General features: G+C 45.2%; 7 protein-coding genes across 7 annotated transcripts; 5 read left to right on the plus strand and 2 right to left on the minus strand.

Moving 5' to 3' along the window:
* Nucleotides 1-352: 352 nt before the first annotated feature.
* On the minus strand, nt 353-2,746 carry N7447_007018 (putative lipoxygenase; the record flags this gene model as incomplete). The annotated part of the gene is made up of 3 exons (XM_057231280.1): nt 353-1,386; nt 1,448-2,376; nt 2,430-2,746. The coding sequence occupies 3 exons, from the start codon at nt 2,744-2,746 to the stop codon at nt 353-355; spliced, it is 2,280 nt and encodes a 759-aa protein (XP_057086370.1).
* A 2,471-nt stretch (nt 2,747-5,217) lies between these two features.
* On the plus strand, nt 5,218-7,512 carry N7447_007019 (asparagine synthetase B family protein; the record flags this gene model as incomplete). Its single annotated transcript, XM_057231281.1, has 6 exons — nt 5,218-5,380; nt 5,444-5,901; nt 5,951-6,034; nt 6,098-6,362; nt 6,417-6,608; nt 6,665-7,512. 6 exons carry the CDS (start codon nt 5,218-5,220, stop codon nt 7,510-7,512), a joined length of 2,010 nt encoding a protein of 669 aa, XP_057086371.1.
* Nucleotides 7,513-9,357: 1,845 nt separating this feature from the next.
* Nucleotides 9,358-9,558, plus strand: N7447_007020 (uncharacterized protein; the record flags this gene model as incomplete). The annotated part of the gene is made up of 1 exon (XM_057231282.1): nt 9,358-9,558. The coding sequence occupies one exon, from the start codon at nt 9,358-9,360 to the stop codon at nt 9,556-9,558; it is 201 nt and encodes a 66-aa protein (XP_057086372.1).
* A 2,409-nt stretch (nt 9,559-11,967) lies between these two features.
* On the plus strand, nt 11,968-12,966 carry N7447_007021 (uncharacterized protein; the record flags this gene model as incomplete). The annotated part of the gene is made up of 1 exon (XM_057231283.1): nt 11,968-12,966. One exon carries the CDS (start codon nt 11,968-11,970, stop codon nt 12,964-12,966), a length of 999 nt encoding a protein of 332 aa, XP_057086373.1.
* Nucleotides 12,967-13,610: 644 nt separating this feature from the next.
* On the plus strand, nt 13,611-14,923 carry N7447_007022 (SDR family oxidoreductase; the record flags this gene model as incomplete). The annotated part of the gene is made up of 4 exons (XM_057231284.1): nt 13,611-13,729; nt 13,794-14,076; nt 14,124-14,307; nt 14,361-14,923. 4 exons carry the CDS (start codon nt 13,611-13,613, stop codon nt 14,921-14,923), a joined length of 1,149 nt encoding a protein of 382 aa, XP_057086374.1.
* Nucleotides 14,924-22,940: 8,017 nt separating this feature from the next.
* On the minus strand, nt 22,941-23,678 carry N7447_007023 (uncharacterized protein; the record flags this gene model as incomplete). Its single annotated transcript, XM_057231285.1, has 2 exons — nt 22,941-23,006; nt 23,058-23,678. The coding sequence occupies 2 exons, from the start codon at nt 23,676-23,678 to the stop codon at nt 22,941-22,943; spliced, it is 687 nt and encodes a 228-aa protein (XP_057086375.1).
* Nucleotides 23,679-23,975: 297 nt separating this feature from the next.
* N7447_007024 (aldehyde dehydrogenase) lies at nt 23,976-25,625 on the plus strand (the record flags this gene model as incomplete). The annotated part of the gene is made up of 3 exons (XM_057231286.1): nt 23,976-24,028; nt 24,080-24,121; nt 24,170-25,625. 3 exons carry the CDS (start codon nt 23,976-23,978, stop codon nt 25,623-25,625), a joined length of 1,551 nt encoding a protein of 516 aa, XP_057086376.1.
* Between the last annotated feature and the right edge of the window lie 208 nt (nt 25,626-25,833).

Consider the following 25,833-nt stretch of genomic DNA (forward strand, 5'->3'; position numbering starts at 1 on the left):
AACCATTGGTATGTTCAACTTATGTAGCCATAAAAGTTTGCTTCCTTCATCCAATATCCGATACGGTGTAAATATCGGGAAGTTATCGGCCGTAGTTTCTTGAAACGGATCTCTTATTTAGTAAAATATTAGTTACGAGGTGTCGCATTCGTGTATTACGTACGTTTCCATAAAAATATAACTAGTCAATATATAATATGAATAATCAGAATAGTAAACCTAATACTACTAAATCACAGTATAAGATGCTACTGTATTCTTTGCATCTGTGACTGCTGAATGTAAGATGATAGATTTTGGGTATATTCGCACTAGTAAAACCACCGTAGCCATAGTAGTAATACTGACACGGCTAAATCAAAATGGACACTGCATTCCACTCTGGGCTCAACACCTCGTACGGGATGGTCCCCCAATCATCCGTCGCTTGTCCGTAACCTTTGAATTCTTCTTCGCTGTCAGCGAGCGCTGTGTAGAACTTTCCGGTCGCTCGTGCGATGGCCTGGTCCTTCTCCGAGGTCTTGTTGTGATATACTCGGAACTTTGAAGCAGCGTAGATAATCAGGCTTTCTTTATTGCCCGGTTTGAAGCTGAGCAGATAGGGTGTATGTGAAGAAAGAAGCCATTCCCGAGTGTGATTCATAGGAAGTGCCTCGACAAGCTGTTTTTCGGTGTAGCTGAGCAGGCTCTCCAGAGAGGTTGGGGGCTCAACGTAAAGACAGGGAGGCTTGTTGACCACGAATGACTGGTAGTAGTTTTGTAGATAATTGACAGCCGTGTGCTGGGGGGATGCGATGTGAATACACATGGTCACACAGTCAACCAGCTCCGCGAACGTGCTGATAGTCGGAAATTTTGGCAAATTTGCACCATCGGAACTCCGCATCTCTGCAGACCAGGCCTGAATGCGCTCGTCATGCAGGACTTTTTCATCGGCACTAGGCTGTGGGTAGTCTAGAGCGAGCATTTCTTCCACATAGCTCCTGATTTTATGCCACATGCTGTGGATACATCTAGCGTAGGCGTAGTTGTGAAACTTCGGATGGTCGAGTTGCTCTGGAGGGAATCCACGTTCGCTGAGATCCGTTGGGACGTAGCGTTTTTTGAAGTCAAAGTCTGTATACGCGTGGCGGATAAATGCATAGGCTTCCTTTGCTTGAAGGCCGATCAACTCGACAATAACATGGGGAACGAGCGTGTTTCGGGCAGCCGCATTGAGTGCCAGGGTCTTCTGCCAGTGCGGATAGAGCAACTTCATCACAGGATGGCCCGGGTCTAGTTGTCGGTTAGAGGCAACAATGATGGCCTCTTCAATTAGATGAGTATTTGTAAGATGGACGGTGACTTCATGTCGAAGCCAGTCGCTACATTGCACGCAGGTCTTAGCTATATCGGAACCAACAAGTCAGCGCACAATGTAGAGGACGTAATTGGTGGGATAATTTACCGTATCTCCAAGCCCAGTCATGAGCCTCATCGGTTACCTTCTGCTTTTGATCATGTTTTTCGCTTCCTGATCGGATGTTCTTCCGTTTTATCAGTTCGCGGTTGTATATTGTCACCGATCTCTCAGCACTGCCCCGCCAGTCGATGACAATAGCTAGCGGGTAAAGCTGACCTTCATCATTTAGATAAAAGAGACAGACCGACGCGCAACCATAGCGATAACTCTTTTTGCTTTTGTCCTTCTCGTTTGGGTCATCAAACTCACACCTGATGACGGCAGTCGGATCCAGCCCAGCAGCCTCGCGAAAGTAGCTGTAATCTTGCATGTACAAAGACTCTTTGCAGCTATTATTAAGATCAGTGATGGTCAAGGAGACTGCTGCATCCTCTGGTGTTTTTGCGGCTTGGATAAAGTGATGTATCCAACTATCTGAGGCTCGTTCGATCGTTGTAGGATTGGTCCCTGTAAAATGCTGCTGGGAAAACCGGGCATCACTGTACCAATCTGCTAAATCGCCCACGTTAGGGAGATCGAATATATCTTCACGATGCGACCGTCCGCGGGCTTTCTTGTTGTAGTTCTCCACATCTTCAAGCTTCTCCCCTGCATCGGGTGTACCCATAGATCCAAACCAAGCCCATGAGGCTGTCTGAGCAGCCGTTCTTATGTACTTATTAGGCACAACGCTAGGTAATAGTGTGCTTAACTGAAGCAGGCGCATCTTATTAAAAAGAGCAGATGGCTGAAGTGTTGATTTCTGGGTCTCGCTTTTCTCCTTTTCTGCTGCTGACACATTTCCAGCAAGGTTAAGATGGGGCGGGTAACCGTCTGAGCCATCTGTGAAGGCAAAGAACTTTTTCTTCTCATCCCTAGTCAGGGGCGATGGAACCAAAGGTTCAAAATTGGCTGCGTCCATGAAGGATACAAAACTATTGAGCATATTAGCCATCTTCGAGAATCGAAAAAGGACTGATGTAAGTACCGCTGTTCTATAAGATCATAGATCTTAGTAAGTGCCAATTGAGTCCCTCGGTAAGTTCCTTCCTCAATCAGAGACGGCCCTTGTTTGTAGGCCTTCCAATGTAGGTTCTCGGGGTTTTTCTCGAAGGCCTTCCTCTCGCCGTCACTAAGTGATTCGAGCTTCCCCGGCAAAAGTTCAATGTTCGCCAATTCATTGATGAATACGCCGCTGTCAATGCCGTTGACAGCGAGTTGTTGAGGATCCCTAGGCCATTTCCCCTTGGTATCGGTATAGCCAAACACGTCCCCAGGAGTCAGTGGGGTGGCGTTTGGATCCATAGCTGCTGGAACAGGGTCGTATTGGTCGGCAAATTCAGGCCAAACTTAGATAACGGCTAGAAGACTCGCGCAAGTAAGCTTGTATAAGAACGCTTAGGTTATGGAATTGGAAGGACTTAAGTATGTCCAAAACATCCAAGAACATGGTGAATTTCATCTGATTGCTGCCTCGTGATGTCACGAAAGCGATACAGCACCACCATTGAGGTTCCAAATCATACTACGTTGCAGCAGTATCTCATACTGGCCCATAATTCCAAGTGCGGTGAGTCCTCATGTACTGGTATGTGTATATTACTGCATTTCCAACGCTTTGGGGGGTTGCATTACACATTGGAACCTATCGGGGCCGGCCCCGAAACAGCCCGTTGCAGGTGTGCCTGATTGTTCGCACACGCATCTGCCCCTCAAAAGCTCCCATATAAATGTATTGCGGTATTCCAGGCAGAAGCTGGCTAGCCATCAAAATCACCTCATCATACTTGACGATTCGGAGCCCTTCAAGCCTCATTTCGGTGATCTCGGAAAGAATGAAAAATCATTAAATGCTGAAGATACTATAATACCATGTTATAAGGAAAGTGGCTACTTGCAATCCAAACCCGCCCCAAGATTCTTTGGATTAGGCGTCGGATTGAATACTTTTTTTCTTGGATTTCGATGACAACGTCAATGTAGGAAGTAACATTCCATATAAACCGGGGGGGCTCCGGAATGTAACCAATTATATTAACACAAAATAATATCTACTGACTAGGCCTTGACTTGAACATGATATGTTACGTTCAAGCTATGATTCCCCCGAAGGTCGCTTGATTTTCGACGGCCTAGATGTAAGCCACATCCTCAAATACTTGGTGCAATGGCTTTCCACGACTTTGGAACAGTAAGATTAGAATCGAAAGCCCATTAAGTCACGAATCGAACGATATTGGCAGGCTCCGAGTTACGCCTATTGGTGCCGCATGGCTCCGCTTCCAATTGAATTGTCCCGTTTGCGGGTACGGGAGTGAACCGCTGAGCATTGACATCTACAAGGTAAAGCGTACGAACGTGAATGTAGGGAGTGTCCCAAAACATCGCTGCCAGTAGCTTAAATATGTGTCAGAAGACTTGTTTCTGAAATTCACAAATAAAGGAAGTTCGGCGCGCTACGGCTGCAGACGAGGAAGCTGCAAACGACCAAGATCTGGATTTTTTGGAGATAAAATTCAGCCATGGACATGATGTTTAATGAAATAAACCGATAAAATGAATTGTCCGTGGTTTTGGTAGTAAAAATGGTGGTATTAATCACCTTAAAAGCCCCTTGATAAATCGGTTTGAGACAGCTTATCGGGCCAGTGTACGCCAAGGAATTCTTTTATCCGAGATAAAATGGATTAGGGCTATCTATAGGTATGTTACTAGAACGATTAAATAGTATAACAGGTAAGCTATAGGGAGTTTGTCCCCGAAGAGTTGGACTGTACATCTCTATCGTATTGAATCACGGGTCCTAATTCATTTCCATGGTGTGGGCGGTGGATTCGTTAGTCTTTGCAGCCTCGATTATCGACATTGCAGTATCATTCCAACCCCCAAGCGGCGAGAAGCAGCCCTTCCGGAAAATGCCGTCATAACACGTGGAAGGGCGGGCGTGAAAAGCTAGCAATTAGTCAGAGGGCCAGAAGAATATATACATATATGTATCGATTGATGATTATGTGGTAACATGACAGGGGGAGAGTCATTATCTAGCGGAGCATTAGTATTGTAAGTCTAGAGCTCTTCTATTCCGTTGAAGTTCGATGCGACTTATGCATATATATTTCATAAACCGCAGTGCCAGATATAAAATTGGTGGAGGTTCTGTTAAAATGAATATAAGTCTCGGGTTCCTCAGTGGGTAGATTCGACGCTCCTTGCCTATTATAGGGCCCTCTTCGAAGTTTACTACTAACATAGAAGCCAGCAACCTACATGACAAATGACCACCCGAGATCTCCGATCCCTGCTTAGAGGGGTTTAAGGCCGTTTGGGGGCCATCTGTGTGAACAGCTCTCGCCGCGTAATCTCACTACAATTAGGTTCATGCTCAGACAAATATGATACCCGTGGCCCCCTTTCGCTCAATTTGGTAGTTTGCTTTCTTGCATCGCATATTTTTGTCATGTCGATAGGCGTGCTGCCATCAGGAGCAAACATTAAGTCCCTTCAAATTAAACATACTAGTGCCCATATCACTCACTGATTGCTCTCCTTGAAAATCCTTTGCGCTTTCGAATGGACAACAACGTCAGTTCCCCGCACTCGACCATTTGTTTTGCCGAAGATTGGGATCTGCACGTTTCCACCCAACGAACAACAGTGCAGTTGAGAAAGAGTGTTATTTGAGCTCTTCCTCCCCCCGTAAAACTTCAATCGGTACATCCTTCTCTATACCCAATCTACCTTAACCCCCTCGCTAGGTTTAAAACGATTAAACTACAATGTGTGGGATCAGCGCCGTCCTCTCACTGGGAGCGAACCCCGCGCAATCGAACGGGGAACACTCGCCATCTATCAATGAGCAGCTCAGCAAGAGCCTAGATCTTGTTCAACACCGTGGACCCGATGCGCGTGGAGAATGGGCAAGCGATGATGGTGACGTTTGTATGTGCCTTTTTGCCCTTTAAACTGAAAGATCTCTCCCTCGAAATACTGAACCCTCTTTAGATCTGGGCCACGTTCGACTCTCCATCGTCGATCTCAGCCCCCAGGCAAATCAACCCTTCCATGATAGCGAGAATGACGTCCACGCGATCGTTAACGGTGAACTTTACAATGACGCATACTATCGAAAACTCCTGGGTAGTGAATATCAATTCCGTAGTCTAAGCGACTGTGAGATTGTTTTGGCTCTCTACAAGCACTACGGTTTATCTTTCCTGTCACATCTTCGGGGCGAATTTGCTTTAATCTTGTGGGATTCCCGCAGAAAGGTATTCATTGGCGCAAGGGACCGGTATGGAGTCAAGTCGCTCTACTACACGATTGTGAACAACAGATTGCTCGTAGCAACTGAAATGAAATGCTTCCTCCCTTTTGGGTGGAAGCCAGAGTGGGATGTTCAAAGCCTCAGGGAGCGCGGCTGGATGTTTGGAGCGGGGACAATGTTCAAAGGGGTCCAATCGGTTTGTTTGCAATTCCCTTTTACGTTTGGATATTTCTAATAAGAACCAGGTTGCCCCGGGGCATTATATTATAAGCAGAAGTTTCAAGCCTATTCAAGATGCAGCTTACTGGGATATTGAATATCCAGACAAGGTGAGTGAGATTCTGTACTCTCTCTAGAAACACTTAGCCTTGGCCACTAAGCACTAGGCTTAGAGGACACCTGAGCTTCGATCAGAAGTTGAGATGGTCGAAGGCGTGCGGACCCGCCTAATGGAAGCTATCAAAGTTCGCCTGAGGGCCGATGTGCCTTTAGGGATCTACCTCAGTGGTGGAATCGATTCCTCTGCAGTGGCCGGCATGGTAGCTCATCTCGTCAAGGAGGAAGGAGCTCGTCTTGGTAATGATGGGAGCCATCTGCTTTCGCGAATCAAATGCTTCACGGTGCAATTTGACAAGGACAGCGGAGCGGACGAGTCTGGTATGAAATTTGTCATACTTTAACTCCCAACACCGGAACGCTAAACATTACTAGATATTGCACAGCGTACGGCTGAATGGCTCGGTGTTGACTTCCACCCAGTTCCTGTCAATGAGGATATTATTGTTTCTAAATTTGAGGATACTGTTTGGCACAGCGAAATGCCCATGCCGGACACAAATGGCATGGGAAGGCTTGCCATGGCCGAAGTCGCCAAATCGCACGGCATTAAAGTGATATTAACAGGTCCGTCTTCCTAGGAGTATATTTCATCGTCCTTATTCTAATAATCATGCCGATAGGGGAGGGATCTGATGAGCATTTTGGAGGATACAAAGAATTGGTGGGTGATTTTTTGCTTGAAAGTGATCCCTCATGGCTCCCCTCGCCATCGGAGAAAGAGATTGCAGAAGTCGCAAAAAGTCTCAGCGACTCTTATACAACACTGGCCATCCCCGTAGATGAAAAGAGGGTACCCGAGTCGACGCAACGAATGCTTAACAATACCTCAATTCTGAAGTTAATGGCAATGGCCGGCCGCATGCCCTTCGCCAAATGGACAGACATATATGCCGTCACGCTTCCTCAGACTGCGCAAGCAGAAAGCCTGGATGGACGAGTTCGGGACGCTATTGCGAACCGTTGGCATCCACTTCATACAGCGGAGTATCTCTTTACAAAGGGCTTTTTCTGCAACTCGATGCTTCGGTATCTTGGTGACAATATCGACATGGTCCATCATGTCGAAACTAGACCTCCATTTCTAGACCACTATTTAACAGAATATGTCAACAGCCTACCACCCAGTCTGAAAATCAAATTTTCATCGCCAGATGGACCTCTAACGGAGAAGTTTATCTTGCGAGAGGCGGTGCATCCCTTCGTCACTGAGGAAATCTATACACGGCAGAAGAAACCATACCTTGGACCGACGAAATTTCAGGAAAATGGGCCACTTCATCAATTGGTCCTTCGCCTGACATCTCGGGAAAACGTGGATGCCCTTGGGTTTGTGGACTGGGAAGAAACACAAGAGCATGTGCAGAAGGCATTTCAAGAGAAGATCCCTTGGTCTTTGCGAGTTGTGTTCAGTGTTTGTCAATTCGTGGTGCTCTCGCAAAGGTTCGGGGTTGCCAAAGCCACGTCTTGATCTTTGTCTGGTATTTTGTAAATAGCTTTCATTCAAGAATTTGTGGGGCTATACGTAAATAACCAATCAAATCGAGAGATAATGCAGAATTAATTTGCCGTCGTAGTGTGACTAGGCTGGGTGCATACAGGGCGTCTATGCAACTGGAATCATAAAAGCAGATGTGGGTAATAGACTTGATTTTGGGAGAACAGCCAAGCTCCATGGGCAATTTGAAGCGCTTCAAAATCAATCTCACAATGGTCAGCTCAAGGCATAAGGTCACGATAGATACTTTTCACCGACTTGTTCATACCTTATGTAGTATATTAATAAACTCCCGCATGTGAGGTTAATAACCACAGTTCTCTATTGCTTCATATTTATATACATTATACACCCCTCCTAAGTTAATCCTATTAATTGTAGCATATAATATTAGGGCATATAAACATTTAGCCTTAAGAATTACCCAATTTCTAGCATAACTAAATAATGTAAGTCACTAGGTAACTTCACTAGGTAACTAACTAGTTATACAAATTTTACTTACTACAAAGGCCTATTGGCACCGGCCCGTCCATAGGCGATGTCACAATCTAATTTATAGTATATACCTCTCACCTTTTTCTATATTTAATAGACAACTAGTATATACATTTGATTGAAAGAATACTTGTGCATTGCATTAAGGTACCTTCCCGCCCGGGCTGTCGTGGTATAGGGTATAATAATTCGGGTAGACTAGAGTGTCCACTTTATAGCACCCACTCCCGTTTCTAGCCCGATTGAGCAAAAATTCAGCAAAAATTCAACAAAAAGAATATGTGAACCGACGGCTGCATGATTCGAACATGCGCCTCCGAAGAGAATTGATTTCTAGTCAATCGCCTTAGACCACTCGGCCAAACCGCCCGGTAATTGTTGAAGAAATTGGCCAGTAATGGTATTATAAAGGAATTCCTTATAAAATGTGCACTTAAAGAATGTTGTTGATTTAATATCAGTCTAGGCAAAATATATATTATGAAAATAAGAAATATTCTAATCGTTTCATGCAAATAAAGAGAACTGGAGATGTGCGTGGATACGGTATTTATATTTAAAATTTGCTTCTAAATTTATCCTGTCACCTAAGGAACTAATTAGTAGAATAGGAATAGCTAGTTACTCCCTATGACAATCTAGGGAATGGAAGTAGAAGGAGATTTCGGCTCATATTTTTAACCTGGACGTTGTATTTTTTATTATATTTCTATCACTTTTTTGGTTCAACATGTACTCTCCAAAATTCCTTAGCCTCATTATATTTTCTCGTGCGTTGGATTTCTTCTTCCATAACATTAGCAGGTACCATTAGGAATCAACTAGATTTACATTTTCAATAATGCTTTCTACGATAACAAAAAGCGCAAGGGATAGTTCGTTGATCGCCATAGACTTTGTCAGCTTCCAAATGTTCCCACCATGTAATAAAACTCGGGCTACTCGTATACACGATCGACCGAGAAACTGGCCAATGAAGTGCCAGGCGAAAGACTAAAAGGATTTCATCAGACTGCTCAAAGGTCTTAAACGTCGTAAGAAATCTCAGGTTTCGACGATTATCTTAAAGTCCTTGTGACCAGCCGTCCATATTTGAACATCGAAAACGAGTTCTCTGAACTCACAGAGAGAATTCCTGAAATTCGATTGCTAAGTGAAAAGCTTTCCACGTAACTTCGCTCCGAAATGGATCACGTTGTGCATGCTTGAGTGTCCAAATTAGGTCCCCGAATTATGAGGGAAACCACAAGAGAAGAACTTCTTTGTGGGATACTAGCGACTGAGAATTGAACTTATCTCTGGCTGGATTTGATATCCAAAATGATTGAAGAGATGCCACGAATAGACAGACAAGCAGTCAGGAGCCTGTTAGGAAACCTACCAACGACTGTGGATGATGTCTATAATTCCATTCTTCACAAAGCCTCGAACCAAGCCCAGGCCAAGAGACTGCTTCAAATCATTGTGGCGGCGACCCGACCACTTCCAGGTAACAAGCGCATCATGATCAAACACCCCTAAATATCAAGTAGCTAGATATATACAGGATGTAGCGTATTTCTATAGAGCAAAATATTCAATATCTCGTCCCTCCCCTGGAATCTAATAGTCAATTCATCAGATTGAATATAGTTTTTCTCACATGTGCATACCCAATATATGACATTATACCCTGAAGCGGTACTCAAGAGAAATGGCCCAGCCTTAACCAAACCAGGACACGTAGCTACCATCGATGCTAAAATATATATAGCTCGCTCTGTTTCGAGACAACTGGCGATACGATAAGAGCTTATACCAACAACTACATAAAGGTACACCGACTCAATCACTAATATGGTCTCTAGATGAACCCGCGATAATTCTTGAAAAGAGTACAGTGATAAACTCTTATGGTACCTGACCAATAAAATCATATCAACCCCTCTTTGTGTTGTATGTGCATTTAACAAGACCCAAGAACACAAAATACGCCCGAAAATAGAGCATAACCCCCAAGGGACCTGGCATATAACCAGACCTCGATCTGAGAGGGCGGAAGAGAGCACGATTACAGAACCAGGACAAAACAAACAGTATAAGCAATGCGGACAGAGATGTCTATCATAAGCACTTAACACTACCTAGGTGACAAGCAATATCATGACCAATTAATTAAAACCTAACCGAGTTATCTATATGTCTTTGCTTATTTTCATAATATATATTTTGCCTAGACTGATATTAAATCAACAACATTCTTCCCTTAGTGCACATTTTATAAGGAATTCCTTTATAGTACCATTACCGGCCGACTTCTTCAACAATTACCGGGCGGTTTGGCCGAGTGGTCTAAGGCGATTGACTAGAAATCAATTCTCTTCGGAGGCGCATGTTCGAATCATGCAGCCGTCGGTTCACATATTCTTTTTGTTGAATTTTTGCTCAATCGGGCGGGAGTGGGTATCCGCTATAAAGTGGACACTTTAGTCTACCCGAATTGTTATACCCTATACCACGACAGCCCGGGCGGGAAGATACCTTAATGTAATGCACAAGTATTCTTTCAATTCTCTTCGGAGGCGCATGTTCGAATCATGCAGACTTCGGTTTACGTATCCTTTTTGTTGAATTTTTGCTGAATCGGGGCTAGAAACGGGAGCTACCCGTCGGCATTGTGAAATTAGACGCCCATCGCCCATCATTATACAAGATAAGTATAAAAATTACCCTATTAAGCTATTTTATGTACATAACTAGCTCGGGTGGGCGTTTATAGTAAGCATTTTAGGTGCTAGAAATCCTGTGATACACTTTGATTTCTTTAATATCGTTATTATTAATTCCTCAGGCTTTTCACGGCCTTAGGTTGACACCATACCCAACTGTCTTTGTCACGTGGCAGTAGGTTATGGCAAAATAGAGGCACAGGAAAAGGAGACATGGAAACCGTAAACTTGTGAAGCCGGTGCTTATCCGGAAAGCATGTGCTAGCCCTGGGAGCTGCGGTGCTCCTAAAAACCTTGATCTGTCTCCTAAGGTTATTTTTCTGCGTCCAAGGATTAAGTCGAGTACTTATGAGATTGATATGACTCAGATATTCCGAGGTTTGGCACTGAGTGAAAGCTTTATTAGAGTCTCTCAAAAGCTTTCTGGTCCCGGGATGGACGAATGTACTCCCAGGAGGGTTTAAAAGCCCCCAGAATCGTGGATCAGCTCCCCAGGTATGTAAAGTTTGTCTCTGGGAACATGGATCAGAATGGTACATCTCCGGAGCCCACACGTCCTACTCACCGCATGCGTGAAAGAGGCAACGGTGACTCGCACATCAAGGTGGACTTAATGACGTGCCAAGCCAAATGGATCCGTCTGCTGCGGAGTACCCAATCGTGAAATTCATAGCTGGGTTAGCACAGGAAGGTCGAGCGTGTCTCTATGCGCACTTCTGAGTCAGCTTGCCAACTCTATTTGCTCGATGGTCCCCTCCCGGAGTTTTGCAGCCAATAGTCCTTGGATACCCGGAAACTATGTATTGGTTTCAACAAAACATGCCAGGTGAATTGTGGCCCCTGGGAACTCAAGGCATTTCCAAGGTTTCTGTGTACATCAACGAGGCATTTATCCCATTTTGGCTTTGCACAACCTTGCGCATAGCGCCCACCCAAAATAGGCAAGGAGCTGTTCCATCCACATGTTTCTAATTCGACTAGCCCATCGTGACTCGGGACATTTCTTATTCTGGAAGGTCCCTAGTATAATCATGGTGACAGCCGCAACGAGCCAAGCGTTAGACTAAACAAAAAGCTGGAACAGGTTAAACAGCTTTCGTTGTCGTGAGGCTATGTCTTGACAGCCAAAGTCATGTACAAATGAAACTCGAGGTGCTATCGTTACTCGGACTTTGCGTTTTCTTTTTATCTCAGTTCACAACTCCTTGTACAAACCTGCAAAATGCGCTTTCAAGTTTTCCTCAATGTACTTTGGCTTTCACTGCCTCTTTTCTTACAAACATCCCTTGCCACACCACGTTACCCCAGAGGTTACCAATCTCGGCCAGCTTCCACAGTCTTTCAGCTCGAGAGAAATGGCAGTTGGTTTGAAAATCTCGCTGTTCGGTCAAACGGCAACATTCTTGCCACGCGAATCGACACCCCTGAGCTCTGGTCAATCGTGCAAAACAGCAATAGTAGCCACCTAGGGCAAGCTACCCTTCTGTTCAGGTTCCCCAACGCTATGAGTACTATGGGCATTACAGAAATAGATCATGATGTTTTTGCGGTAATTTCCGGCAACATATCTCTTCCAAGCATCACTCCTACCCAGGGTTCATTCGTTGTCTGGACTGTCAACGTTACTGGTGCAACGCCCGAGGCTAAGGTTCTAGCACCTCTACCCAAAGGGCAGTTCCTCGATGGAATAACCAAGTTCAGCGATGACCTGCTCTTGATTTCCGACGCCGCAATGGGAACAATCTGGTGCCTCAACACCACAACAGGAGAATCTTCGGTGGCCTTGTCGCACGCCTCAATGCTCCCTGCCGCTGGGCAGGCCGTGAAAGTTGGCGTGAATGGACTTAAGGTGCTGAACAGCTTTGTCTACTACACTAGCACTAGCCAGGAAGTCTATGCTCGCATTCCGGTTGACGGAAACGCGACTGCGGTGGGACCAGTCGAGATCATTACTAGCGGTTTTACGTTCGACGACTTCATCCTGACGAAAGATGGAACGGCCTATCTGTCGACAAATCCCCAGAATGAGTTGATCAAGGTATCGCCTAGGGGGCGTGTTCGTTTGTTCGCAGGGAACCAGTTCATGTTGTCAGTGGGGGGATCAACTGCTGTCGCTATTAATCGTGAACATTCGATTTTGTACGTGACAACTAGTGGTGCGCAGTTTGCACCGGTTGCTGGAAAGATGGAGCCTGCGAAGATTGTGGCCATTCGGTTGTAAGCCCGAATGATGCTATTTGTATTTTATAAAGTGTATGTCATCTAAAAGAAAGTTGTTACAATGAAGTTCTGTCTCAAAACCTTGCAATGTTGTAGTAGAAGAGAGTGGCTTTGTGTATCGGAAGGACAGTTAGAGATTATAACAGCATGGATAGGACTTAATTCTAAAAACAAAGCAAAGCTATCTAACAACGCCACTGGTACATAGACGAGGATTTTCCTAGAAGAGGAAATAATATCAGGTCTCATTGACACAGGATCTTCAGTAATTTGAGGACCCTTGTCATTTTCAACGGGTCGTCAAATGTGAAAGGTGAAGAAAAATTAAGACCAGAAAAGTGGGAGCCGTTGAACATTTGGCAGAAATGCACATCGCTCCTCCATGCACCTGGATCCACTTATTGACGGAGCTGATGAGCGTGATTATTGGCCCGGAGATCTGGGACCCACCCGGGTGGATCTCGGTGGGACCTCTCCTCTTTTCTCGGATCTTGGCGATTATGCCTTCTATGAGACAACTGCATGGTACCTCTATCGATGAGAATGGCATGGTCTGCATAGGAACGACGGTTATAAAAGAGACTATAACTTCACATTCTTTATTCTTCATCTCATCCATCTCATCCTTAGGATTTCTTGCCCACCATGAGCAACCCATTTGGCCACCACCTTCCAACTCGTAAAGTTGCCTTTGTGGCTGGCGCCAACGGTATTAGCGGGGGAGCCATTATCGATCATCTGGTTAAGCAGTCACACAGAGAATGGTAAGCGAATCTAACCTCGTCGCTTCGGTACTTTTCAAGGAAAAAATCTAATCACTGTTCCAAGGTCGGAGATCATCACTACTTCGAGGAGACCCATTAAGTCAATCTACACGGACCCGAGGGTTCGGTTCGTTGCCCTCGACTTCCTGGAGCCGGCTGAGGAAATTGTCGACAAAATTAAGGAGCTCTGCAAGGATGTTACCCATGCCTTTTTCACTTCCTACGTCCACGACAATGACTTCTCCAAGCTCCACGTGAAGAACGGCCCTCTGTTCCGCAATTTCCTAGAGTCGGTAGACCTAGCCTGCCCTAGATTGCAGCGTGTGGTCTTGCAAACTGGAGGAAAGGTACGGCTGAACCTTAAACAAATTGAACCAGATCTGACCGTTGGCAGCATTATGGATTCCAATTCAGGGACATCAAAACCCCCCTCGTGGAGAACATGCCTCGCTACGAAGGTCCCGAGAACATCTTCTACTACGAGCAAGAAGATGACCTGTTCGCCATCCAGAAGCGCCGTAGTACTTGGAACTACAACATCATCCGCCCCATGGGTATCATTGGCTACAGCTGGCAGTGTAGGTCAAATCACCGGGCCTCTTCTTTAATCAGACTAATAGATGATTTACAGACCTCGGTATCAACGAAACACTTCCGATAGCCCAGTACTTCCTCATCTGCCGTGAACTCGGGGAGGCCCCCCAATGGCCAGGAAACCTAGACAGCTACCACCGAGTCGAGAACCAGTCTTACGCCCCCAGCATTGCTGACCTCACTGTCTGGGCTGCGACACAGGACCAGTGCAGGGATGAGGTTTTCAACCACTGCAACGGTGATGTGATTGTCTGGAAGTTCCTGTGGCACTTGCTCGCCGATTACTTCAAGGTCCCGATGGACAAGTTTGAAGCCCCCACGGAGCAGACGAAGTCTATGAACATGGGTGAGTGGGCCAAGGACAAGAAGCCGATATGGGAGAGAATCGTTGCCAAGTACGGTGGTGAAATCGAGGCGTTCCAGCTAGGCGAATTTGAGTTGATGAACTGGTTAATCACGCCATCGCCGCAGAAGATCCCATTCATCAGCACTGTTGCCAAGGCTCGCGAGTTTGGCTGGAACCGTAGTGATGACACTTACCAGACGTGGTTGGACACCCTACGGTCCTACGAAAATGCCGGTGTGCTGCCCATCCTTTGAGCCTTCCGAGGTCATTTTTTGTTTTCTTTTTCTCTCTCTCTCTTTTTGCTCTGGCTCGTGACATTCTTGTCCTTTGCATTCTGCCCTGCTCCGCTCGAAAGAAAGCCATGGCATAAATAGAACATAGAACGTTAACCTGAACAAAATTACATAGAATGAATTACACTGATCGCCTGGGCATACTCGAGGGGGATCTACGGATGTGCCCAGGAAGGACTCAGCATATCTCATGTACAGCGTACCGTGTTCCGTAGACTGTTAACCTGCAATTGACGCGCCGGTCACTGTAGAAGATGTGCTACGGGTAAGGGCACTTTGAGTGGTCCAGGATACCCCGTTTTGGGCAAACGTCATCTGCCTAGAATTTGGCACTAAACCTCAAGAGTTCATGCGTAAGGCCCTGCAAGCTGCAGGTTTAGTCCCATGATCCAAGTATCTAGATAGGCACTCGATGGAGAACAGGAGTCGAGCACTAGACCGAAAGCCCGAAGTGGGATCAGAAGACCTGCTCGAGCTTTCGATTGGGTGAGAGAAGATTCAATAGTCTACGTTCAATTCATCGTCAAAAACAAGATTATCGAAGGAAAATCCGAGATCCGTATTCACATCTTTATCGCAGTTTTCCTTCTAAAAGTAAGTCCTAGGAGGTTCAAAGTAGAACGACGCACATGTGATCTTAGCGTTCCTCCGGTTCTTCAAATGAATTGTGAAATGTATTCGGTGGGGCACTATTCACATCCATATTGGCACTACCATGGGCTCAACATTTGCGGTGGTTGACCACCTGAGCCTGCCAACCTGAGTAGTCGCCGCTATTTGCGACGAGACAGAGGATACAGTTTCGTTTGTCACCCACGGTGAGGGCATAAACTTAATCAGCAGCGGATACAGTGCCCTACTAGGGATAGCAGCATGAGCATGCAAGTTAGACGTCTTCTGCATAAATGATACTTTACATTGGTCCACAGTTCGCAGTCTAATTGCCCTGGAGAATTTGAGGGTTTTTCAAACACAGAGATGGGTCTCAAACAAGGACAGACATCATACCATGCATGTTATAACTAAGTGGGTACACCGTAGTTATGTACAATCTTCCTATCTTCCCCCTTCCTCGATTCATGATAAAGTCCTCCGACGGTAATTATTGCTAGTGGTATGGTCAATTCTACACACCCACTCACTCTTCACTGTTTTCATCGTTCAAGGCCCAGGTGAAAAGGTACATGTAGTGTGAGAAGTGGGGATTCTTACTCCACTGGAAATGGCGAGCGCAGTCACAACGGATATAACGGCATGTATGTGTAAAATGCTTCTTCATTCACAGTTGTTTTGTGCTTGATGAACGCAAGCTATTCTTGCATACTTTTGTGAGTTACTATGCATGGAATTAAGTTCTATTCGGTTAAATAATGAAATTTCTTGCGCTTCGCATCTGACATCGGGGATACTAGTACGTTTTATCCTTCCTTTTTGTTTGGGAGGCATGTGGTTATGCCGTTTACTCCCAGCACTGTAAAGAGTTTCTTATCTTCTTCGCGTATTTAGCAAAGTAGGTTAGTTAAAAAAAATATAGGTTTAAAATCCGCTACCCGCTATAGTATAAGAATATACTGGTCTCGGGTGTACAGCCTGTCAACCAGGTAAGATACAGTGACTAGGAGAGGAAGCAACTGTATTGTGTCTGTGTGCCAGTACTAATTCATGTAGAATTAAGAGGGATCCAGGGGGGTCCCAGAATAAAAGGAATCCTCCATTGTCACTGGCGTGGGGGCCATGTGGCGAACCCCGTAAGGATCGCCCAAGTCTATGTCAATATTTAGACCGGGTTCCAGCTTAGCGGGACCTGAGGGACTAGAAAATTTGCTTATTAAGTTCTAGTCCCCGCTCAGCTCGGTGCCCGATTTAGGCATCTTCTTTGCGTCTTAAAACACTGCCGTTCTTAATGCCATTCCTGGCAAATCTCTTCAACAATACGGGCGGTTTGGCCGAGTGGTCTAAGGCGATTGACTAGAAATCAATTCTCTTCGGAGGCGCATGTTCGAATCATGCAGCCGTCGTTCTCTTTTTTTTGCTTATTGGTTATAACTAACGCGGGTAGTTCACATGCGATCTGCGCAGCGGAAACTCCATAGTAAATGCAATATAAACTACACATATCTCAGCAATCAACGTTTTTTTATTGTTCTTTTTTTTTTTTGCCGATAACCATTAATAAGCAATTTTAGTAGCATATATCAATTTTAAGTAGATTAAAAACTTCCATTAGTGTGTAGTATTGAAAAATATATCGCTGGATTCCAGAAATATATATATCTCCATTACTTATTTATTGAATTCCCATAAGCTCTATATACTAGCTAGATATCATATAAAAAGCACTAGGCCATAAGAGAAAGTTCCTATAGACAATCGTTATTGCAATATCTAATTTTGATTTATCGGATTTACTATGTGTACTGGACTGCGCAGCTCGAATGTGAACTACGTTACTTCCTATATACATTATCTAACTCTGCTAAAACACCAAGGAACTAAGAAATTGCACGTTAATTACCTAGGCGTAAGGTGTAGGAGCCGACTAGCAAGAGTGAACTTATCATTATGTTATAACATATTTCACATGCGAGCTAGACACACATGCGAGCTGGACACCCCCAGAACACATATCAAAAGCGATATACTTATCACTTATATCTTAATAACCATGTTGTTATTTGCATTCGCTCCTATTCGATGGCCATCGATGGGACATTTAAATACTATATATCTATTTCGAGTAAATCGAAAACTTACAGTCTCACGGTTTCGAAAACTACATCGCCGAAGTCTAGAAACATATATATCTCAATCGCTAATCTGCTACATTTCCCTAAACGCCCCCAAGGGGCTAGATATTGTGACGATCTGTTTGGCTTGTTTGTTTGCGACAGGATCCCACAAAGGATCCTGCCCAGTAGATCTTTTTCTTTCTTTTCCTTCTCTCTCTATGCTTAGTATTCTGAATAAAATGCACTCTTTTTGTTGAAGAACTGGCAGGTCACAGATATAATACAAAAAGCATTAGGCGAAAAGGAGAAGTTTATATAGATAATTGTTGTTATGATAGCATGTTGTAATTTATCGCTTTTATTATATGCTATGGGGTGTCCAGCTCGCATGTGAAATACGTCACGCAATTGAGTGTGAACCCTATAAGACTTGGCTTCGGCTAAAAAGCGGTCTAAGATCAAATGAAAGTTAGTTAATGGAATAATAAAAACAACTCAATATATACTCGGACAGTGTGAATGTAGACATACGCTTAAACTGCTTAGCCTTGGGCTTAGAATAGCAGATATAATGACCCCAGACATACATCAACATTTCGCATTTTGTAGTTAATTGTATTCCTCTAGCCCGATACCTCACGACGCCTACACACAGTCTCGAATTATCACACCGGGCTCTTAAAGATATCACTGTTAGATGCTGAGGCCAGGCCCTGGACACGATGCCGGCCATTTTCTCTCTCTATGCTAGCACGTCGGATCCGGAATAGGGACAGCGGAGGTATCGGTGACCCCAACGATATTGACATCTAGAGGTGCCAATGGACCTATTGTATTGGGTTAGTAGCGGTGTAAATGCGAAATGTGGAATTGCGGGCTTTCTCCGAAACCACATAACTCATTTTCAAGGTTTACAACCTTTGGAAGATAAAAAGCTATCCCTAAAAACTAAAGAGGTGCAAGCAAGTACAGTCAAAACTTTGATGAGCTTTGTGTTTGACCATTTGGAGGTCAATAGCTATAGGTACATAGTGTATCTCTGTTAAATTATTGTAAATCCCTTTATAGTGCCATTCCAGGCCATCGTCTTCAACAATTACCGGGCGGTTTGGCCGAGTGGTCTAAGGCGATTGACTAGAAATCAATTCTCTTCGGAGGCGCATGTTCGAATCATGCAGCCGTCGGTTCATATATCTTTTTTGTTCAATTTTTGCCGAATCGGGCTAGAAACGGGAGGGGTATAAGATAAGGGCCAGGGTTCAACCCCCCCTTAACGTATTTCACGTGCGAGCCGCCATCTCCAAAACATATACTAATTGCGACAAACCATAGCTTCATGTTTCAACCACCACTACGTATTTGATTTCCGCTGTTAGTAGATAGGTATTGATAAGCATTTCTAGTAGCATATAATTATAACGCAATCGACGGCTTATATTGTTGTCGTATTAAACAATACATTGCTGAGCCCCAGAAACACTATTTGTTAAATTTCGTAGTTAAATAACTAGCCAACTTCATGCAGCTATCCAACCTCCCTTGGCCCCCTTTTCTTCTCTCTGCTCACCTCTCTCATACGCTTAGCAACAATCTTTTCTGCACGTCCTCTTCTAACATTTTACATTTTATTCCTACTATGGATATCCGGCAGCAGTTCCCGAATGTCCACTGGGTCTGGAAAGGAGGCATCTCCTTTGTCTATGAGGTCCATCCTCGCATCGTGGTCAAGGTCCCGAAATATGGCGACTTCGAGAGAGAGCAATTTCGGAAAGAACTCAAGATCTATGAGATCTTTTCTCGGCATCTGCCCTGCCCTTCTATAGTCTAGTGTTTCCTCTACGCGGGCAATGGCATCTTCCCCGAGTACATGCGAGGTGCGACCCTTATTGGTGTTTGACAATTGTGTCTACCAACCGCTTCATTAGATGTAACCCTCGGTTCGAGAATAAAAAATAACCATACTCGCGACCAGCAAACAGCTGTGGTTACTAAAGTAGAGAAACTAGAACCTCTATCCCTACGACAGGAATGGATGAACGACCTCGCTCAAGCCGTTACTTTTCTAGAATCGCTCAATCTCGCACATGGCGACCTACGACCCGAAAACATTTTGTTCGATCGTAACCGACCAAGACTGTCAGATTTTGAAGCTTGCATCGCCCCGCATGGAAGAGCACTTAACAGCGACGAACAGGATTAAGGACGACGTGGGAGTTCCGGTTTCCTAGGCCCTCGAACCGAACAATTTGCCTTGGGCTCCTTGTACTATCTCATAAACTACGGCTTTGAGGTTTACGGAGATCGACGTCTTACCGAGGATCCTAAAGAGCATGGACGTAAAGTTGTCGGGTTATTGCAGAACATGGAATTTCCGAAGTTAGATGGCGATCCGTTAATTGACGAAATAATCATCAAATGTTGGCACAATAAATATGGCACGATTGCGGAATTGGCCGCATACATAGAGACCCTCCTTCCTGGAGGAAACAACTGGAGAGATACGAGAGACACTGAAGCCGAAAAAATATCCACCCCACAATGGTACGGTTATAGGCCGCGTTATCCGCAGGTTATAGAAAAGTTTCAGATCTTGGTGGGGTTTCGTGCTCTGTCGTATTAGAGAGGCAACCTGGCTATAGCGGTGGCATCGGACAACACGACTCAGCGGAGGATTTCTGTCCGAAAAAAAAATCTGTCAGAACCTGGAGAAGCGCGGACTTCTTCATATGCTTTCTTTGGCAGAGCCAGAGCAACTTGGATTCAGGATCGAGTGGTATAGACATTCCACAAGTCGAAGCAAAAGCTCAGCAGCAGATCTCGACTAAGGAAAAATCCAAAGCGTTGACCAACAATCAACAAGGTAGTAAAGCATATCACCATGAAGATTAGTAAAGTAAAATGAAGACTTGTGCACAGAGACGAGGTTGCGGCTGGTCGTGGTTGGATATTGTCCGCAGCACTCTTGGGATTTGCATTTCCCAATTCTTAACTTCTAAAGATGGATGTTCTGAACCGCGTGTCGCCTATACAATCATCACAATTTGTCGTATAACACGATTTCTTTTACTTTCTGCCAAAAAAATAATAAATGTCTTGTTTTGGAGACTTTAGTGAAAGTGCCTGGCGCTGAAGATTGAGCATGTCTAGATACAGTACTTTAATTTCAACAGGAGTCTTCAATGTTCCCTTTGTATACTTTAGCCAAATAACCGTCCAATCAGCCTTTGGGAGAACCACAAGTTCCCCACTAACCTGTGGGGTAGCAGATCGATCGACTATGCTACATCCAACTCGCATATGGCCAGTCACCCGATCGAGCCACCATCACCTTTGCATGATAATTACCGTACGGTTTTATACTTACCCAACCACAACGTGAAGACCGATAAATTGTTATCTCCCACAAGGATCAAACGCGGACGGGGAACCATTCCGCGATTTTGGTGCCTCAGATCAACCAAGAAAGTCTGTGACTTTCTTACATGTCTCGTTATGTTCCCATCACCCCTCCTTTGACTCTTCCCGCTGTCGGCTGCGCGCGTACCTTTGAACATGGCCTACCAAAATATCGCTATTGTGTGTAGGAGATAAGCCCAAATCCTACGAGTCCCACCTGCCTTCTGACACTGTTATTATAAGGATCCGGATTTGAACCACGCCGATAGCCCATCTGGCCCCGAAGATTGGATATCTTATGTCACTTGACCGCATGGCCTTGCCGAAATGTTCTGACATGCAACATCGCCTAGGCAGATAACTTCGATCGGATCTTCGATTTATAGGGGGTTAATGAAAGGTTTGACTCTTTTAAGTCACCACTCTTAACGTCAAAACTGGCAAGTTTTTTCAACAATTGGGCGGTTTGGCCGAGTGGTCTAAGGCGATTGACTAGAAATCAATTCTCTTCGGAGGCGCATGTTCGAATCATGCAGCCGTCGTTTCTTTTTTTCATGTACATATATTTTTTAATATATACCAACAAATATAACAAAACGAATCTGAAACTCTATGTTTGGCGCATGGAGAGGTCGAAACACCGCATCTGCAGTGACCATTGCGGTATCCACAATGATAGGGTGTAGAATACTGAGGTCATAATATTGTGATGAATTAGGTGGCCAGCAAGAATTGTATTATCATTGATACGATATGGTCGAATAACATCGTACGAGCCGCTTTCCATCATTCCATTGCGACCCTCTGTTTAACCGCCGCCTTCATGTCAGCACACATTATGCCTCTTCATCTTGCATTCCATTTGCGCACGATAACTATGTGTTGGGCTCATATAATGATCAATAAGAACTTCTCCGGCGAGACAATCGACAACTGCCAAGTATGCCAGCTCTCGAAGACCACCTCCCACCCGGACCATCTCGTAGCCCAGTGCCAGGGCCTGTCGCTTATCTTTGGTTGCCTCTGGCACTGGACTGGGAACGAATTAATTGATGCAATGACACTTCCAGCTAGGCAACGAGAGCTATCCACTACACAACTTGAGATAGTTGTGCAGTGCTGTCTCTTCAATAGCTCATCGGAGTGGGTTCTCCCCAGGAGCTTGCAAAAAAGATCCTCCTGCTCAGACATAGTGAGATTGGGATTGATATCGGCTGTCGTCGTCTGTGGTATTGATAAAGTTGATAAAGTTGATATTGATGAGGATGATAAGTTTCAATGAGGTAAAGTATAGAAAGGAAGAACTCTGCGAGGGGGCGAAGTAAATAAATAGCAAACAACCCAAGAGCTATGAGTCAAACTTACATTTATCCAAGCATCACAGTTCATAGATCAGATGCAAATAGGCGTGCAAAACGGTAGGTGTGGTGGCAAACTTTTGCTTATAGCCCTTCCTGTCAAACATACTCGCCTATATAGATGCATAGGCGAGGCCGAGCTTCTGACTAATGGAAAATGGCATTTGGAGGCGATTATATCTAAGATATCTAAGATAACTACTAGCTGTTGTCGCAGGCCGCCAAACAATGAGATACTCAGTGATATACTGGAGAAAAGGAATGGTCGCTTTGAAATTAGCGTGTTTCTCATACGTAAGTGAGAAATAAAAGCCACGAGAGAAGAACAGCAGCCAGATACAGGTGGGGAGAGGGGCTATCTGTATTTATAGATCTTTCAGAGGTAGCAAAGAGGCATATACGACAAATATGTGTAAAGATTTCGCAACATTGTGTATCCCGTATTATAGGAAAGATTTAGATCCAGACCAGTTCATTTGTAACGTCCCAAAGTTCTTAGAATCGGGGAGGAGGTGCAGTACTGAACCTCGTATCTGCCATGTACACGGCAATGAGTGCAGCCTGAACAGAGCAGTTAGTTTTTGTTTACCAACCAAAACAAGATGCACTCACTAGGGACAAGTCAAAACCCTCAGCCACAAGAATCTCAAGCACTTGTCGTGGCATCAAGGATACATCACCTTGAGAGGTAGCTTTGGGTAGTGTCTTGTTCATCGTCATGCTCTCACGAATATCAACCACTTTCTGGCCCCCAACACTGGCCGAGAATCCTTGCCACGCGAAACAGCCCGTCTCTCGCACTTCGACCGTCACCATTCTGTCGCGCTCGCTTTTGGAGTTCGGCTCCATCGAATTGCGAAATGTGAGTCTGTAGACTTTGTTCATGTCGACCCTGAAATCTACAAGCTCTTCGTCTTCCTTACCGGGTAATCGTACCCGGAGTGGTCTTTTCCATGCGAGAACAGCCGCACGAGACTGGAACATTGGAAGTCCTGACGAGTCGCGAAATTCGCGAGCTGGGGTGTCGCCATATTTGTGGCCAGTGACTGTGAAAATGGTCGAGCCGTCCCAGTATCTCTTGATGGTATATTCATTCGGCGATCGGTGGTCATATTTAGGTTTCAGGTACAGGAGAGTTTCTTCATCGGCAATATGTTCCTGTCTGATTCCAATGGGCTGGGATAGTGCCTTGACAGCCTTATAAACGGGCGTATTATTGTCACAACGAGACATGGTGGGGGGTTTGAAGACGAAAACAGTGCAGGTCGCGACATTTCAATTTGGAGAAAGGATCGACATGGCCCCCTACCCGACACATATCGGTTCAACGATAATGAAATCAATTTGACAGAACATGACACTGTTGAGGGTGAAGTCCCTTAAGGAACAGGAAGACCCCGAGATCGGATCGAATACCGTTGACCCCTCATCTGGGCACTGGCAGATAAGCCAGATAAGCGCGATTTATAAAGACATCACTCCCCCTGATTTTGGAGGGATCCTTTATGTACCTAAATATTTTCTGTCAAAATGGAATATCGCTTGTGGTTGGCCGGTAAAGAGCAAGATGGGAATGCAGACCGGTGGGTAATGGTTATCTTAACCCTCTCGAACTAGCATTGACAAGTATACAGCATTCCCATTGAAGATCCAGCAACCGGAGAGATCTTCGCGCAGTAAGTTAATTTGCAGAAGCCCTTTGATCCCAGTCTAACCATTGGTAGATGTCACGCAGCCTCGCCAGAAGATGTCGAGACCGCCATCTCCGCCGCCCACGCAGCATACAAGTCTGGCGTATGGTCGCGTGCGAGTCGTCATCATCGTGCCGATGTGCTGGATAAATGCGCAGCGCTTCTCTCCGATGTCCTCCCGCAACTCATCTCAACCGAGTCAAAGCAGACGGGTCGGGTCATTCGGGAAATGAAGGCCCAGGTCCCATCTTTGACAAGATGGTTTAAATACTATGCCTCCCTGCTAAGGGTTGAGGAACGGTCTGTCCTGCCGACAATGGGTAAATTGCACAACTTTGTCGACCGAGTGCCTCTCGGAGTGGTTGTTCAGATTACCCCGTTTAATCACCCGTTGTTGATCGCCGTGAAGAAGCTTGCTCCGGCGCTTGCCGCTGGAAACAGTGTCATAATTAAGCCTAGCGAGATGACTCCATTGACAACTCTTATGTTGGGCAAAATTCTTCGCGAGGCGGGAATTCCAGATGGCGTGTTCAGCGTCTTACCTGGCTATGGAGCTATCACCGGTAAAGCACTGGTTGAGCATCCCTTGGTGAAAAAGGTAGACGTGACTGGTGGTACCGAGGCCGGCAGGGCAATTGGAAAGATTGTTGGTGGAAATCTGGCGAAATACACTGCTGAGTTGGGTGGGAAAGCGCCCTTGATCGTGTTTGAGAAGGCCAACATCGATACGGCGGTCAACGGAATTGTCTTTGGAAGCTTCATCGCAAGTGGACAGACATGTGTGGCCAGCACCCGAATTATAGCCCAAAACTCGATCATAGACGAGCTATTGCACAAGCTCAAGGCCAAGATCGAGAGCATTACACGCCGAATTGGGGCTCCGAGTAACCCAGAATCAACTATGGGGCCACTTATCTCCGAGAAGCAGTTGAGGAATGTGGAGCGCCTAGTCAACAGCGCTCTAGAGGGAGGAAATGCAGTTTCTCTCGTCGGTGCAAAGCGGATGGTTTCTCAAAGCCCGCTTGACGGATTCAACTTCGAGAAGGGATATTTCTACGAACCAACGCTACTTGCTTCCAGCAAAGAAAACAACAGTATTGTAAAGACATCTATCTGGCGCGAGGAGGCGTTCGGACCTGTTATTGTCGTTGCTGGTTTCGACACCGAAGAACAAGCAATCGCATTGGCAAATGACAGCGAGTTTGGATTGGGAGCCGGTGTATGGACACTCGACCTTCCCCAGGCTTTCCGAGTGTGCGAGCAGATTGATGCAGGAATTACCTGGGTGAATACCCATCATCGAAATGACCCTAGCAGTCCATGGGGAGGTTCAAAGTCTGCGAGCGGAGTCGGGAGCGAGAACGGGGTCGAGGCTTACAATGCCTACACAACATCGAAAAGCACAATCATAAACTATGCTTCGCCTGATGAGTCCTTGGCTGCGGATGACTGGTTTGGAGATGGCTCGGGCAATGTTAGATATGGTTGAATACTCGAGACAATCATATATCAGTTAGAAGTTACGTCTACCTCATCTCACTTTGGTCTATTTTTTTTGGGTATATTTCTTAAGGAGACGCGTGTCGTATGTATCTTCTGGCAAAAAAATACAAAAGCCAGAAAAGTAAGAAATGATAGTGCTACTTGGATATCCCAGATATAGATCTCCGCAGTAAGAAATGCATGATGTCATACCA

The sequence above is a fragment of the Penicillium robsamsonii genome (assembly GCF_028829455.1).
Source record: "Penicillium robsamsonii strain IBT 29466 chromosome Unknown utg000003l_segment0_segment0, whole genome shotgun sequence".
Lineage (NCBI taxonomy): Eukaryota > Fungi > Ascomycota > Eurotiomycetes > Eurotiales > Aspergillaceae > Penicillium > Penicillium robsamsonii.